This window comes from Primulina eburnea, chromosome 8 (genome assembly GCF_022965805.1).
Source record: "Primulina eburnea isolate SZY01 chromosome 8, ASM2296580v1, whole genome shotgun sequence".
Classification (NCBI taxonomy): Eukaryota; Viridiplantae; Streptophyta; class Magnoliopsida; order Lamiales; family Gesneriaceae; genus Primulina; species Primulina eburnea.
This window is the reverse complement of record NC_133108.1, coordinates 43924614-43939899: the sequence shown is the minus strand read 5'-3', so window position 1 is coordinate 43939899 and position 15286 is coordinate 43924614. Positions and strand designations below refer to the sequence as shown.

General features: G+C 34.3%; 1 protein-coding gene, 2 long non-coding RNA genes and 1 pseudogene across 6 annotated transcripts; 1 reads left to right on the top strand and 3 right to left on the bottom strand.

The window, feature by feature from the left end:
- Positions 1–1037: 1037 nt before the first annotated feature.
- On the bottom strand, positions 1038–4765 carry LOC140840136 (pentatricopeptide repeat-containing protein At2g30780). Of its 4 annotated transcripts, none has more exons than XR_012119865.1 (3): positions 4143–4765; positions 2531–3769; positions 1038–1924 (listed from the first exon to the last, which is right to left on the bottom strand). XR_012119865.1 is itself a non-coding variant. In XM_073207274.1 (2 exons), the coding sequence occupies exons 1-2, from the start codon at positions 4569–4571 to the stop codon at positions 2657–2659; spliced, it is 1542 nt and encodes a 513-aa protein (XP_073063375.1). In that variant the 5' UTR covers positions 4572–4765; the 3' UTR covers positions 2512–2656. The 4 variants fall into 4 exon arrangements, 1 of the variants encoding a protein (XP_073063375.1); XR_012119866.1 differs by having other exon boundaries at positions 1040–1590; XR_012119867.1 differs by having other exon boundaries at positions 1042–1402.
- Positions 4766–6439: 1674 nt separating this feature from the next.
- Positions 6440–9345, bottom strand: LOC140838063 (probable indole-3-pyruvate monooxygenase YUCCA10; annotated as a pseudogene).
- A 4309-nt stretch (positions 9346–13654) lies between these two features.
- LOC140840134 (uncharacterized) lies at positions 13655–14370 on the bottom strand. Its single transcript, XR_012119863.1, has 2 exons — positions 14244–14370; positions 13655–13872 (listed from the first exon to the last, which is right to left on the bottom strand). It is a non-coding gene; the product is annotated as an uncharacterized lncRNA (long non-coding RNA).
- Positions 13879–14682, top strand: LOC140840135 (uncharacterized). The gene is made up of 2 exons (XR_012119864.1): positions 13879–14310; positions 14356–14682. It is a non-coding gene; the product is annotated as an uncharacterized lncRNA (long non-coding RNA).
- Positions 14683–15286: the final 604 nt, after the last annotated feature.

Below are 15286 nucleotides of genomic sequence, written 5' to 3'. Positions count from 1 at the left end.
TAAAAAGTAATACTCTTAACATAAAAAGTAATACTTTTCATAGATGACCCAAATAAGATATTCGTCTCATAAAATACGACCCGTGAGACCGTCGCACACTAGTTTTTGTCATATAATTTAGTAAATTTAACGAGAGGTATGCTAATAATATTATTTTGATGTACTTCACTAATTTGGGCATATAGAATGTGTTTCTCAAATATTTTCATATCTTTATACTTTATTATATAGAAAAAAGGAATACCCAAATCAAATAAAGAAGTAAGATGTCATGTTTTGGGGTGGTGGTGGTCGTTCATGACTCCATACTGTAATTGCTTGAATTGTCCAACAAAACCAAACGTGCAAGACTTTGATTTGATGTCAATTGTCATTTCCCACTCCTTTTTAATTGGGTGGATTTTTGTGAATAATTATATTTTTTATATATACTTGAAAATTGTTTACAATACTTCACTGTATTATTTTCTAGCATTTTTTTCCGACTGCAATTCTACAATTTAACTATGAAATAATATATCAACGACTAGTATACATTATGATATTGATAAATTTTGATATTAAATCACGAAGAATCACAATCTTCTTACTCGAATTTGTTGCTAACAATTTCATAATGATACTTATATTTTGGATATTAATCAACTTACAATTTTATCTCAATTTTAAGGCGTGTGTTATCAATAATAACCTACAACAAATTTATTCTTCTAAAAATGCTTTATAAAACCATTTTAAAATAAATACACTTGCCTACAAATATATAAAGAAACACATATATAAGCATAATGTTGCCCATTTTAAGAGAAGAAAACTAAAATAAAATGTTACTTAATATTTTATGTAGTAAAATAATAATCCTCACCTAAAAAAATTGCCGGATATATTTTGGGACATGGCAAGTAGCACGCCCGGGACTCTTGGTTGGTGGTGTCTTTATTCCCATATATAAAAATTATATTGGCAGTTTCAACAAAGCTAAATTGATCTCAATTTAGTTACAATAATTAGTCTAATTATATATAAAATAAATAGACAATGCATCTTGAATGTAATTCTACTCATGATAATCACGATGCCTGATTATCCAAAGGTTTAATTAATCAAATTGCTGCAAAATATGAATCCCATAAAATGACTTGAGCCAAAGCCTTTTGTACTGTCAATTTGCAGTATGCATCAGTATGTAAACCTCTGGTGGGAAGATTTATCATACAACATTAGGGAATATATATGATTGAAAAAGCATGAAACTTGACGCCAATTTCCAGGATCATTTCAGAATCAATGAACAATGAGCAAGAAGTGGATACAAGTAGATGAAAACCATACAATTGCCACATACTCGGAGGGGATTACCATTCTGCTGGGTACTGGTTCCTTGTCAGCCTCACAGGCAGCTCTTAAAAGAAATATATTGAAGGTTAAATAATGAGTACACACCGATGAGTGGATGGAAGTCGAGAAACACTAGTGTACAGCAATAAACTAATTACGTGAATGACAAAATTCACAAGTTATAGAGCACCAAACTTTTAATATGTGATCGTCAAGATTCCACGTCCAACTGGACATCTTTCAGAAAGGATCCTATGATCAAGTATCACAGAAATGTAGAACATGATGACATCGCTGATACTGTATTGTATCTACAAGGCATAAATAAAGCACCCATAGGCTCACTGTCCCTGATGTTATTAAGAATCCAGATTATACCATGACTCATCATATGTTCATTTGAGACATTCCGCGAAATGGGATTGTCTTCTTAAAAATGTCTGCCATTTCCTATTGACACGGACAAGGTTTTTTTTGAGTCGGTATTGTAGAGATTTGTAAGTTGAAGTCCTAGTCATTGGTGAATGATATGGTGAAGCATGGACACCTTTGGGGGACTGAATATTTGACGAAACAAGAAACATATCTACATAAAACAAAGAACTATAATATAGGAAAAACAATCAAACTTTCAAGGATGAATGTGAATTTTTCAAGTAATACAAAATTAAAGGTTCATACAGTTGCATCTAGTTTCCAATAATATTAATCTCTTTTCATATGGTCCAAAAAAGCTGGTGTAAAGACCCTCCAGTTTTCAATTCACTAGTTTCAATCTTCACAAGACCTCATTGAATCAAGCCAAGTGTCAGGCTGAACTTTTGATAAATTTATCTAATTGAATTTAATTTAAAAGTTCACAATTATCCTTGATCTAGATATTTCAATTTAATATAATATTACTATCGTATTAATGCAAATTTTAATATGTTGAATAATATTTTTTATTAGCTATGATTTCGTATAATAACTTCATATGATGTACTAAAAAATTCTATAAAAATGTAACTTCGTATACCTTTTACGTCTTTATGGTGTCACAACCAATATTACCACACATTATTTAGGTAAATAAATAACAACGGAAAAGGGAGACGGCTCTCTATGATTTAGATAATCATACTACTAATTACACAAGTAAAAAACGCACAAGGCTTTTGAATTACCGTAACATAATTAATAATAATTTTACCTTTGAATTTGATGTATCATTACTCCCATCTCTTTCCTCGAGCGAGCAAAGGACTCTTATTTGTTTCATTCTTGCGAAAAAATTTCCCCACACATTTGGCTATTCAAGGAAGAATTAAACAAAATTTCATGCCAATGGTGCTCCATAACCATGCTTGAACATCTGTCCAACAACCTGCTCAAGTTTACTTCTTTGACCATATTTTTTATATGCCTTATACAAGATCCAAAATGTTTTCTTTGAGCAGTGCATATTTACTCGACTCATTTCATCAAGAACCCTCTCCATTTCAGCAAGGCGCATTTGGGATGAGTACATGACCATTTTGCAATGGTAAAGAGACCGGCAGATTTTCCAACCTGCACGTTGAGCGCGACGCAAAAAGACAGCAAGTTTGTCCACTGCATTCTGCCTAAAATAACTTGAAATGATGCATCGCATCGCTCTAGCAGTTGTTACATAGGCACTACGCTCAAATGCCTCATTGATTGAATTTTCCATTCGCTCCAATAGATTTTGCTTTGCATATAGACAAATCAAGATCACATTTAACCAAGGTCTGTACTCGTTGTCCGGAATTAGTCTGAGCAGTTCTTCAACCTTTTCAACTTTAGCAACGTCAGTACTCCTACAATATGCACATATCATGACTCTAATCAATGGGAATTCCTTATGGTTCACATGATTCTTTACCATCTCATATACTTGTTCCATCTGTTCTAGCTTACCAGAGTTTGCATATCCTCGAAGCATTAGCAAATGGATGTCCAGGTTGGGTTTGGGAGACCCTTCTTTCATGATCAGGTATGTCTTTTCCATTTCATCCCACAACCAAGCTGTGATATAACCAGCAATTAGAGCCTTGTATGTATCAACAGTTGGGCTTAGGTTTTGATTCCTGATCTCCCTAAGGGTCGCGTCCATGTGATCTACAAGCATCAAGCGACCAAATGCAGAAATAAGTATGTTGTATGTTATGATTGATGGAGTACAAGTGGATCCACTCTTCAACTCCTGAAACAAGGACTGACATTTCATAGCCAAACCATTGTACGAGTAAGCACTCATAAGTGCATTATATAAAGATGTGGACTTCAGCTGTTTATTGGAAGCCTCTTCAAAAAGCTCAACAGCAAGTGCGACATTTTTCAATCTACCAGCTATCACAACACCCTTCGTATACTCCTCCGCTGTCATGGGAGAGGCATAGTCCAGTTGTTTTCTCCTCCATTCAAAAACCTGACAGGTAGCAATTGAAAATTAACAAATGTCTATCAAGTGTTCGGATCCATCAATTTGGGTTCAAGAAAAACAATCCACAAGTGAGTCGAAAATGTGCTTTTAATTCCGCTTGTATAGCTTCTTAATAAATGACATTATGTTATCTTTTAATCAGGCATCATCCAGCATAAAATTCATTAATCAAGCAACGGATTCGACGTATTTATATGATCATCTCAGAAAAAATATCATGTAATCCTCCTGACTAAAGGAAAACGCTTAACTCATTACCCAGGCCGATGCATATCTTTTCAGATTCATCAGCATATAAACATGTTTTTAGCAACTAGTGAAACACAACAAAAAGCACGAGAAGATGACAAATATTCACCTCGAGAGCTAACACGGGAAAACTCTTTAGCTGCGTGAAGAGCTCAACCACAGCAGATCCATCGGAATATCTTCTAAACAAAGCAACGCCCTTTTCTTTCAAAACTTTCTCAATTCCCTCCACATCATCGTTATGCCTCAAAATCTCTTGCCGCAACCCGGAAACTTTTTCTCTCAAATATTCATTCGCTCTCGACTCAGCAGAACGAGAACCACATTTATCTAAAAACTGTGATATAACAGAGGACCACGCCGTTTGACTTGAACAACTATAAGGAGTCTGCGAAACATATTCTCGGAAAAATGGAGCTGGGAGTGAGGATTTTATGATAAATTTAGGAGTTTTGAGCGAATTAGTGCGCATGTTTCGGCATTTCAGGAGAGAATCTTCAGTTAGAGCGAATTCCGACAATCTCCAAACGCGTTTCATTGCCAAGAACTGAAGAAAAATGCAAGATCATGCATTTCCATCTGGCTCGTGGATGTTCATGAATTAGGGGTTTTTCTAGGGTTTGGGGAAAATGGAATACAGAAAATATGATCGGAGAAGCTACCGTGCACATGGCGGAGTTGTCCATTTTAAGCTCTTTGGGCTTTCGCCTTCTCAGCCCAAATTATTTGGATAATTTTTCGTGGCTCCTCAATTCAATCTCCAGAGTACGTTTTTGGGGTTTTTTTAAAACGAATTTCTAAATTATCGATTTTTAATTATTAATAATAAAATATATGAAACTAGGTATTCTAAAAATAATTTTACAAGTTTGTACTTATATGTCAAATAAATAAATTATGTTATAATTATTAATAAAGACTGTGTCACGTCCCGTGACCTGGGCCGAGAGACATTCAGCGTTGTCTCATAATTGGTAACGAAAATGAAAATTAAATATTGACAACGATCTTATCTTTATTTGATATACCCCATAGCTGTGTTTGTTTTTCATCATATATCTGCTCTTCATTCTTATCTGAGAGGGGTAACTGATGTGATCGTTGTTCATTAGGAAAAAAAAATTAACTCAAGCTTTAAAAGCATTTTTTCAACAAAAACAGTAATGACATATATATAATAAATATTCTTATTTTTCAGGAATACACATGTATCAGAATTATGCAATGAACAAATTATGAATTTCATAGCTAATTGATTTCAATTTTTTATATGTTCTCTGCTCTAAGGGATGAAACCATGAATCACGAATCATGTATGTTCAAAATATACATTTTTATCATTAGTTCACAAAGTTCGAGTGTATCAAAAATATATATTTCATTAATCGGAATTTAAATACATACAATACATATAAGCCGGTCGGTTTTAAAACATATATATCAAGTTAAAACAGATATTCTACTTAAAATTATGCTCAAAAAATGATGAAGGAACAAAAAGAAATTTATCACCAAAAAAACAGTCAATTTGCATAAGCGTTTTAGACTTGTTAAAATGTTGGATCGAGTTTAAACTTGGACAATATTTCTTAAATAGGTGAAATAACAATGAACGTCGAAGATATGTTTGGAAGTTGTTTGAAACAGTCTCTAGATGAAGAATAATAGTTATGATATTCTTATATATAATTTGTGTTGTTTTGTGTAGAAAACAAAACACTGGATTGAGCTGATTTTTTTTTTTCAAACAGTTGTTTCATGGTTCAACATATTTCAATTTTTGTTTTGTTTGATTTGTATTGTCTTGTTCACAATTTTATATGGTCCAACTTAAAACATATTGTATATTTTTTGTTCGAATGTTCGGGTTTTCACATATTAAACTAAAAATAATAATATTAATAATACGAATAACATAAAACGATGTAATAAATTTTCACATTTTGTTGTTCAAGGAGCCGAGTCGAAATGTTTTTTTTGGTAAATTTTATATTATTTTATTAGAAAACCCTATTTTTATTATAAATTATATAAACTAATTCACAACTCGATTTCTTTTAAATTGTATTTTGAATAGAAATATGGTCATTAAAATAGATTTTCAAGGAACATTTATGGCGAAAATACTACAAAATTTTCAACAGAATTTCCAATGTATGTGTCTCATCCATTTAGCTTATGTCAATTTGTTTAGTGTAATAATATCTCTATTTGATAGAATAATCGACACGTGGTAATTGAACTGTTGTCAATTAAAAAGATTATAACCTTACAATTATCATCAACTATTGGTAAAGTGACAAGCAATCGTCGTCTCACTCGAGTTTTACGAGGTCCAATATTTTATTATTATTTAAATAATATTTATATTTAAAAATAAATCATAAAATTAATACATATATATATATATATATACATATATATATATATATATGTATAATATTAAAATAATGATAATAAAAATAAATCAAAGTGGATAAGAAGCTGGAAGCAGTCACGACAGGGCCTTGACATCAGTGGCTATCTTCTGAGCATCGATACCAGCTCCGTAAATAGTGTTTCGGCCCAGACCAGAACAATAAAGCCCATTTTTACCCTTCCAATGATCAGGGTAACTCAGCACTGGAAGCCCATCATCATTTAAAAGATAACCATCTCCCTGTAAAAAATTAAAATTAAAATAATAATTCAACGATAGTAAATTTTTTTTTTGTTGTTGTTGATAGGCACCACATTAAGCGAATGAAATACAGTCAAAAACGTATATTATAAATAAATATTAGATTTTGTTATGAGTTCACATGTTATATATATATAGATTTGGACAATCAATTTTTAGTCATATATTTTTTGTAATAAAGTTACGCTAAAGTCCATAATATTATCTACCATTATGTATTAGACTATTTTTATGAACTACCCGCGTGTACACTTCTTCAAGATGTTTATTCCTGAACGTGAGAGAGTGTGATAAACCATAATTGTCCCTCGTTTTTTAGAATTATAGACATTAACTTAAACAATATTCCCTTAACTAACTCCAAAAACAATCACTTATATTTTTTAAAAAATATAAGACTTCACCACTGTTATATGTGTGTGTGTGTGTGTGTGTACTTCACCTTGAGCCAGTATTTTGTTGATCTTTTGAATCCCGTGGCAAACACAATAGCATCGAAGGAATATTCATTCCCATTCTCGAATAACATACTTTTGCCTCTAATGCTCTTTATCCCTGGCAACACCTGTTTATTCATATCCAATCATGATCTCGGTTTTAAACTAGAAACAAAGTGATATATGTATATATTCTTCAAAATATGCACTATTCAAATTTCTATATATAGGAGAATCATTAAATTTTATATGTACAATTAACCTGAATCTCTCCTTGCTTGATTTTTCGACAGGTTCCGACGTCGATAACGGGGTATTTTCCATACTTATTTTTCATAACAAATGGCCCCTCTTTTGGTCTTTGAATACCAAACTTGCTCAAATCTCCGTATACAAGCTTGCTCATCAAAATTAATATGGCATCAATCCGATTCAAACTTAAATATTTCAATAATACCAAACCCACATGCGTCATTGTTCTTGATAGTATATGAATCTGCAACAACAATAATAATTAATCATTAAATATTGCCTACTCAAATAGTCTAAATTTATGCGAGAATATATATACATGGTATCCCATCTCCGATCCTCGTGAATTAAAAATGTATTTTGGTCAGGATACAGGAAAATCAAATTTCCTTCCACTACAAACTGATACAATCCAGGATGACAATGAAGGAAGAGAAATAAAAAACATCGTCGTGGCAGCAGGATTTTCCAACATAATTAAGAAACACAAGAAATGCAAAAATAAAGGCAGTTTTCTGCTGCCTATCTCCAAGTCTTGGCATTTTATGATGTGGAAGTACAAGAATATGTAAGATAAATAAGTGAAAATTAATCTTAAGCCATGTACATAATATATCAAATTTTTTTGCCACTTGGATGAACTCAGGTCCCGTCGAATTTGGATTTTCCGGCCAAAGTTGAACGAACGTCGCCAAAAAATAAACATCTAAAATTTAAAATTACAGAAGAACAAATTCAACACGTGGATGGTGTAAATTTTTAATTCAAATAATGTGATTTTTGTACCAACATTCATCTTCATCTCATTTACTTCAAATTTTATATCAAAAAAAATATTCTCTTATAAATCATTAAATCAAATTATTCTTTAATTATTAATAATTAACATAAATATAAATATTATTTAAATAATATTTATATTTAAAAATAAATAATAAAATTAATACATATTTATCATAATTACAACAAAAATAAATAAAAAAATGCTGCGCTATTTTGGCCTCCATTGCAACAAATGTTTACACCTAAAAAACGACAAAAATTTACGTATTTTATAAGACAAATCTATTATATGGTCATCGATGAAAAAATATTACTTTTTTATTGAAAAAATATTATTTTTTATTATAAATATTGATAAGATTGAACCGTGAGATTATACCATAGATACCTACTTCCCAAAGATCGGAGGTGCATAAGAGTACATTCCGTTGATACACGTGGATTGCGTAGCAGTATCAAAATGAACATGAGTAAAATTAATAGGCATTGATCTCACCGGGCTTCGGACAACGATGGAGGTTTTTGCACCAGAGTTAGCAAGATCCAAGGAAATCTCCATGCCAGAGTTCCCACTCCCCACAACCAAGACACTTTTATCCTTAAACTTCTTCCCGTTCTTATACTGCGTCGAATGCAAAACCTCACCATTAAAGCTCCGCAAACCCTCGATCTCAGGCCAGGAAGCGTCGCAGGATTCACCAGATGCCACAACAAGAAACCTGGACCTGTACTCCTTCACTTCATCGGACCCATGCCACTAATCTCTGGCCCTCACTTTCCACTTTCCCGCAACTTCATCGTACGCCGCCGCTTCCACCGCATGGTGGAGAATGGGGAGGATCCCGAAATGCGAAGCGTAGTCGTTCAAGTACTGTATGAACTCCGCTTTTGATAAGTAGGCCGAGTAAGCTTTGGGGATGGGCATCAGGGGCAGCTCGGAGTAGGCTTTTCGCAGGTGCAGGTGGACACGGTCGTAGGTGTATTTCTTCCAGAGTGAAGCCACACAGTCTTCTCTTTCCAGAAGTATGTATGGGATTGAGAGTTGGCTTAAACACGCCGCCGTGGCCAGGCCGGATGGGCCGGCGCCGACTACTATCACCGCCGTTTCTTCCGCTTTCTGCTCCGCCATGTGATAGCAAAAAACTTTGTCCTGATCGATTGATCTATGTTTCAATATTTATATATATATATATTCTTGAATTATTAGATAGAGAATGACCCTTCACCATTGCCTTTTTTCCTTATTTTTATTTATTTATTATGAATTAGATATGTTACAATTGTTTTTTTTAATTAGATATGTTAAAAAAAAATTTATATTAGTTTAGAATTTATTGTATGTGCTGCAAATGCCCCGGACGCTTATTAAATATCACCGGACCCCAGCGTAAAACTGTAAATGCTATTGTATATTTCGTTTTCGGAATGAGAGAATAATTTATTTGGTAAGTTCGGTTTAAATTGGATTTTTTTTAAAAAATTTATAACTGGCTGCCTTTATTTTATGGTGTACTTTAAATAAACCCAAATGACCAATACAATAATAGGTAAATCATGCGGATCAGATATATACTGGACAAATCCTGTGTGACAAGCTTTATGTGACAAATTCAAATTAAGAAGCCAAAAAACTACGAAGAATGGAACATCTAACCTTAGGACGTCTAATTAAATTGGATCTTGATCATTAACTAATCAAGAAACATTTGTGTAATAATTTGTTTCTTTCGACTTCTTATTTTTTATCGGGGTGCTATGTGACACGAGATATTGTTAAGTTAACATTTTTTTTTGGGTTAGGGTCCTTGAGTGAATCGAAACCATTTCGCCAAGATAATTAAAATATGTTAAAATACTGTAAAACAATATTGGCACGCATATCTTTTACCAAGTTTTGTTGTCGGTTTCGCTGAATATCCCAAATTTTTAAATAAATTTGTGGAAAAATTGCTTTTTACCAAATTCAAAAATGTCATTTAACATTATTATAAATCGCTAATTTTTTTAATTTTAAAAATAACCTGTTTGTATTATAGTTTTAATTGACTGGTACGAGTAGATATGACCGACAAGTTTGCATTAAAAAAATGTCGGGTCGGTGGTAATCTAATGGAGCATATTAATAACAGAAACAAATTGATCAAGAGTAGGTCTATGGTGGGTGGTATCACGAGTCTTTATCTGTGAGAGTGTGAGACGTATTAACTCTACCTATATTCGCAACAAAAAATAATATTTTTAGGATAAAAAGTAATATTTTTTCATGGATGATCCAAATAAAAAATCTGTCTCACAAAATACGACCCGTGAAACCGTCTCGCACAAGTTTTTTCATTGATCAATTGAGAATATTAACTTATTCTTTATCATTTACTGTGAAATTTTATGCAATTTTTGGCAAAATCTTTACTTTCTTCATATATAGTCTTAATCAGTTAACTTAGTATTTATCAAGGTAATGTTGGGTAAGCTTGATTAATTCTCATATCTCGTGTCCCGCGTTTTATCTCATCCCCTAATTAAATAGTGTGGTAACCTTGCCAAATTTTATTAGATTTAGCATCGCCAATTATAAATGTTAATTTATTTTTAACATTTAAATTTCGTGGAATATTTAAAATACATCGTCTTGTAATATATTACATACAAATCGTGTGAATTGGTCAACAGTGTATATAATGAAATGTTATAATATTTACGAGATTTGGCCTAAAATATAATAAAGGGAAATTACAATTATTCGACTTTCCATTTATATGCTACCAGATCTTATTATTCTGATTATGTTGGCCACATTTAATTTACGAAATCAAGAAATTTTGACCATGCTCCAAGCGAATGCTAGTCCTATACAATTCCTATATAAAGAGACCTTCTGTAAGGGATAATGAACAACAATGGCGACTTGAGAACACTGCATAATATGTAGTCGGGATGGTCATGGAGACTTTCCGGTCCAGACTCCGACCTGGAAACAAATATATTCAAGTTACTACAATCTGGTCTTGTTCATGGCATTTTGTCATTAAGTTTTGTGTAAAACTTTAGTGAAAAAATGTCATGAACAAAGATTTGTTTGTAAAAACTTTCGCTTGAAGATTAACCGCGCTGCAACACATGGAAGAGTTCGTAGAGGGCCAAAAAACACTTTCGATGACATATATCAATCAAATCACAAATAGTTATTTACAGGTACGCTTCGAAGCTCCCGATCCATCTGCCAGCATCAACGTCGGTGGATCTAGTCAAACGAGTCGGATTATTGCATTTGCGGTTGGATACGGAATCAAAGATCGAAAAAAGTTATTTCCAGAGCCGGGCAGAATTTTATTTGTAAATATACGTAACTTTAATTGTTTCTAATAGAAAGTTGTATGTTAAATAGACAAACACCGTATGTGTCATGATCATGCAATGCATGTGTTCCTGAATCTCGGACAATTCTTGTCCCTTAGTTCAACAAAGCATATCTGTTTACTGATTTCACAGTCCAATCACTCACTTCCACCTTCTCCCACAACATGACACGATGGCTCCATCTCACAAATCATTCATTCATCCATCATCAATCCAATATCAACTCAACTGCATTTATTTTAGTACCCAATTAATCCGATTTTCGGCCCAAAAGTATCAGCAAAACTTTGCATTAATGGGTCTCTCAACAAGTAAAATATTCTTGCTGTTGAGCGTGACAATCTTTATGGAATTGTCATCTGCGTTTGGAAAGAATCAGCCTGTGTCTGCTGCGCCTACTTTGTTACCTGGTTCAGGTTCTCAACTCTCTACTCCTGTCGTGGCGGCGCCACATGCACTGTCTCCGGATATCTATGCACTTCTGCCTTCACCTGGTGGCTCTGGCATTTCTCCGAGCGAATCCTCGCTGCCCATTATCCCTTCTAATCGTAGCCCGCCAAATCCCGGTCCAGTGGCGCTTCCGCCAGCCCCTGGCGCGGCGTTTGCGCAGCTGGAATCTTCTTCTCTGGGGTTGAGGATGCCTGGATTCTTAGGTTCGATTCTGGTTTTCGGTTTGGTGGTGTTGATGTATTAGGGATATAATGCAGATGTATTTGGTTAATTTGTGTGTGCTGCTCAATTTAAATGTCAAGTCTTTCCAATTTTTTTCTATGTTGTGATGTTTATTATAATTTAATTTGTTGTTTTTATGTCGGAAGAGCACAGATTGCCTGTAAGAATTGATTTACTGGTGTTTACGCAATTATTTTGTTCTTCTGAGTTTGCACAGTTCTTGTTTAAGCCACAAACGCAAGTTCCTTTCACTTTGATAAATATTCGGTTGCTGATGTGGAATTTTGACTTTTTACTCATTTGTAATCAAATTTGATTTTGGATAGAGTATTTATATATTTGTACAATTACCTATAAGATATATGATTTTGCGGATCTGAGACGTAGCCTAAGATGCCTTTGCCCCAGGCCAGACGGTCTAGAGGCACTGAAATAAAATTTGAGAATTAATTTTGCCTTTTCACAAGCCCAAAATAGTTATTTTCAATGTCATAAACTTAATTCCAAAACATATACAAAAGCCCCAAAACAATTATTTTTAATGTGATAAACAAACACCATTTCCACCGATAATACAAAAGAGAGACAATAGTGCAAGAGTTCTTTCATTTAGGAGTGTAATTTAGGTTATGGAGGAGCAAATTTAAGAGAGGGTTTGGTTTTTGGATAAAGGTTGAGGTCTCATCATACAGTCGAGGAAACGACTAGTGAATCCCTTGGATGGTCTAAGGTGGAGTTGTTGGCTGAATACGCACTCTTAGGAGACTTCCTAGTCGAGATCGAGGGATCGGTGTGGAATCGGCCCTCGACAAAGAATGTGGTTTTCAGTGCTGGTGTTTGTAGAAACTGCAGAGAGATTATGAAAGAAATAAATCAGAATCTTAGAAGTGGCTTGCCCTCCATAGGTCTAAATGTTCAGTTTTTTCATCACAATTTGACTGACTGTATTCGCCCAGAAACTTGGGCTCGTTTACCTCACTCCCATTTTTCAGATCAAATTTAACTCGTACAGAGTGCTCGTTTCCGATCTTTATCGACACGTAAAAAGAAACAGTAGTTTTCAAAATCAAGGCTGATGGATGGATAATGGAAAGCAAGAGAGTCGCTCTTCAATCTCTGCTTTTCAGGCTCTAGCCATTTGCCTTAGCATCTTTGACACTATAATTGCTTGTGGGAGACATCAAATGCTACTTTACAGCAACACGAATCAACCACGCTGGTTTTCTTTAATCGGTATTTCCTTTGTGATGTGTTTTCTCAGATGAATTTTAGGGATCAAGGTCGAGTTATGACTTGTGGTTGTGTTTTAACTATAAAATGTGTAGTTTGCAAAAATAACAAAAAGCATAATAAATATATGAGTTCCATTTGCTAAAGTAGTTGGCAAAAAACCAAGATACGGTCTATCAGCAAAGTGACCAACTACGGTCTGACCGGGGATTAAACTTCCAATCCATGCATTATTATTGAATTGTTTGTCAAAGAACAACATAATTCAGCATAAAACATATTCAAGTAAAATTTATCAACTAGAACAATAAGATACAGAGTGACCATCCTGGGTTCCATATTAAAGAGGAGGTGGAATGGGAGGTCCGTAAGGATGAGGTCCACCGAAACAGCAAGTCAGCAGCCAACAACAGCTGAGACAGGATAAGCTGCAAAATTAAACTCAAGAGTCATTTACCAGAAACACTGCAGCATGAAAGGCAAAGATACAGGAGAATCATGGGATAAGAAAATTCCATGTTTCTCAATTGTACGACATGGAATCCACAAACAAGTAATTACTCCACATGATAATTTGCGACCGAATGTTAGTACGCCTTCAACTGAAGACATTCATTAAACGATTAAAACTGATAACTGTTAGCCGGATCAGTACCATCATCAATAAAAAGAGAAATGATCAGGCTATGTGCACGCGCATAGAAACATTGTGGACGGTAGCCATTCTTGATAATGTATCTCTACACAAGTAAAGGGGTTCGTACATCCAATGATGCAAAGAATTCATGAATTTGCTTACCATGAAGTAACGATGTTGCAAATTCCATTAAAGCATCCACCGAAGCATCCCCAGCCCGGTCCTCCAGGTCCAGGACCCCGACCTGGTCCCCCAGGCCCCAGTCCCCAGCCAGGTCCAGGAGGCCCCCCTGGTCTCATTGCCCGATCTCAATCAAGTTTGTTACGAACAATTTGTAGATTGCACAGAAAATGTGATATTGATAGAGAATACAATTTCAAGCAGCCAAACAATTCTCAAAAATCGCATGATGCTTAACATTAGAGTTTGGTACGCATATATAAGAAGCCAGCAGGCATAGTGCAATCAAAATTAGCTGGGAAATAGTAGTGCAAACGACTGACCTATAAACCATTCGGTCAAGCTTCACACTATACCTAACATTCCAAGGATCTGCACCTCTCCAAAACCAAACGTTCAAACAATATTACTCTAGTGTAATAACCTGAGAAATAAAAAAACAGAAAGTGTACGCCACTAGTATAAAATGCGACAATATGAATAAAATATAAACCTGATCTCAATTTTTTTTGATGCACAAACAATGCAATTAAGATCATGCCTCTGTGTTACCATTACAAGGAAATGCAAGATAATGCCACTCTTGACGTAATTTTCCATAATCTCCGAAGGAAGATCAATCAAAACTTTGAACCGAAACAATTCCTTTGATCCAGACTCGAATTAAGTGTCATAGACGCTATCAAAGTTGGAAAATTGAAGACCAGTGAATTAAGAAAATATATTTATTTAACAAAATATTGGGATCTACAGATCGAGTCACGACGCCTCCCGAAAAATAATTGTTCCAAAATTGGGCCGATAATCACAAAAATTCGAAACCACGAATCCCAAATGATAAGTTAATTCGAACACAACTTTTCCCGTATTTCATAAAACATCATCAAATATGATAAAAAGCCCATCACAATTTCCACATGCAAGATTAAAAATAAACTAAAACTGGCCTCAGATTAGCATATTGGCACATTCACCATAGCCACAACGACCCCACGGAAAAGAACCGTGATTGCGCAGTTAGGTCA

Excerpts from the sequence above, each read along its gene's own strand:
- LOC140840136 (XM_073207274.1), bottom strand. The coding sequence starts at position 4,571 with ATGAAACGCGTTTGGAGATTGTCGGAATTCGCTCTAACTGAAGATTCT. Across the intron at positions 3,770-4,142 it reads TTCCCGTGTTAGCTCTCGAG|GTTTTTGAATGGAGGAGAAA; the intron begins GTGAATATTTGT and ends GCTACCTGTCAG.